The sequence below is a fragment of the Naegleria gruberi genome (genome assembly GCF_000004985.1).
Source record: "Naegleria gruberi genomic scaffold NAEGRscaffold_108, whole genome shotgun sequence".
NCBI classification, from domain to species: domain Eukaryota; phylum Heterolobosea; class Eutetramitea; order Acrasida; family Naegleriidae; genus Naegleria; species Naegleria gruberi.
Window position 1 is genome coordinate 3,990 of NW_003163219.1, and position 821 is coordinate 4,810.

An 821-nucleotide genomic window follows, 5' to 3' on the forward strand; every position below is an offset into this window, starting at 1 on the left:
AGAGGAGATGGCCATTCAAAATTATTCGAAAGGAGGATGGAACTATTCGATTGGGTGTTATTAATGGTGAATTATCGATATCTGAAATGATTGGATTGATTTTGAAAGAATTGAAGCAAGATGCTGAAAGATATTTGAATACTTTAGTTACAGAGATTATTGTGTCAATTCCAAATTATTATTCGAATTGTCAGAGAATTATAATGAAAAAAGCTGGCGAGTATGCTGGCCTAAAAATTGCAAGATTCATACATGACACCTCTGCATCTTGTTTCCAATATCTTTGGAAGGAACATGGAGAGAGGAGGGTTTTCCTATTTGACTTGGGAAGGAGTGGATGTTCTGCATCGATAATGATTGTAGAAAGTGACATTTTTGAGACTAGAACGAGTGAAGGATTCTCTAATGTTGGAGGATCATTATTGGACGAAAGTCTGGTTAATTATTGTTGTGAACAATTTTACAAATCATTCAAAAAACATTTACAAGAAAATCCAATTTCAATGAGGAGACTGAATTTGGCATGTGAAGAAGCAAAGAAGAGACTTTCGAATGAATTAGAAACAAAAATCAGTCTTGAATCTCTTATGGATGGAAATGAGTTTGAGATTACAATAAGTAGATCACTTTTTGAAGAATTGAATATTGAGTTTTTTAGAAAATGCATGAATTTAGTGACAAGAGTTCACACAAGATCATTAATTACAAAGCAAGAGATTGATCATGTGATTTTTGTTGGTGGAGGAGGTGAAATTCCAAAACTAAAAGAGCTAATATCTAACTATTTCGGTAAAACTCTCTATCCTAAACCTCTTTTACCA

At 33.0% G+C, this 821-nt stretch overlaps 1 protein-coding gene across 1 annotated transcript in view; it reads left to right on the forward strand.

The window, feature by feature from the left end:
- Positions 1-203: 203 nt before the first annotated feature.
- The window catches only part of NAEGRDRAFT_76286 (uncharacterized protein), a gene marked incomplete at both ends in the record, with an annotated part of 3,107 nt that continues 2,489 nt past the window's right edge, over positions 204-821 (forward strand). Inside the window, one exon of the mRNA XM_002668742.1 lies at positions 204-618. Coding sequence (XP_002668788.1) covers positions 204-618 — 415 coding nt within the window. The remainder of the gene's footprint in view (positions 619-821) is intronic.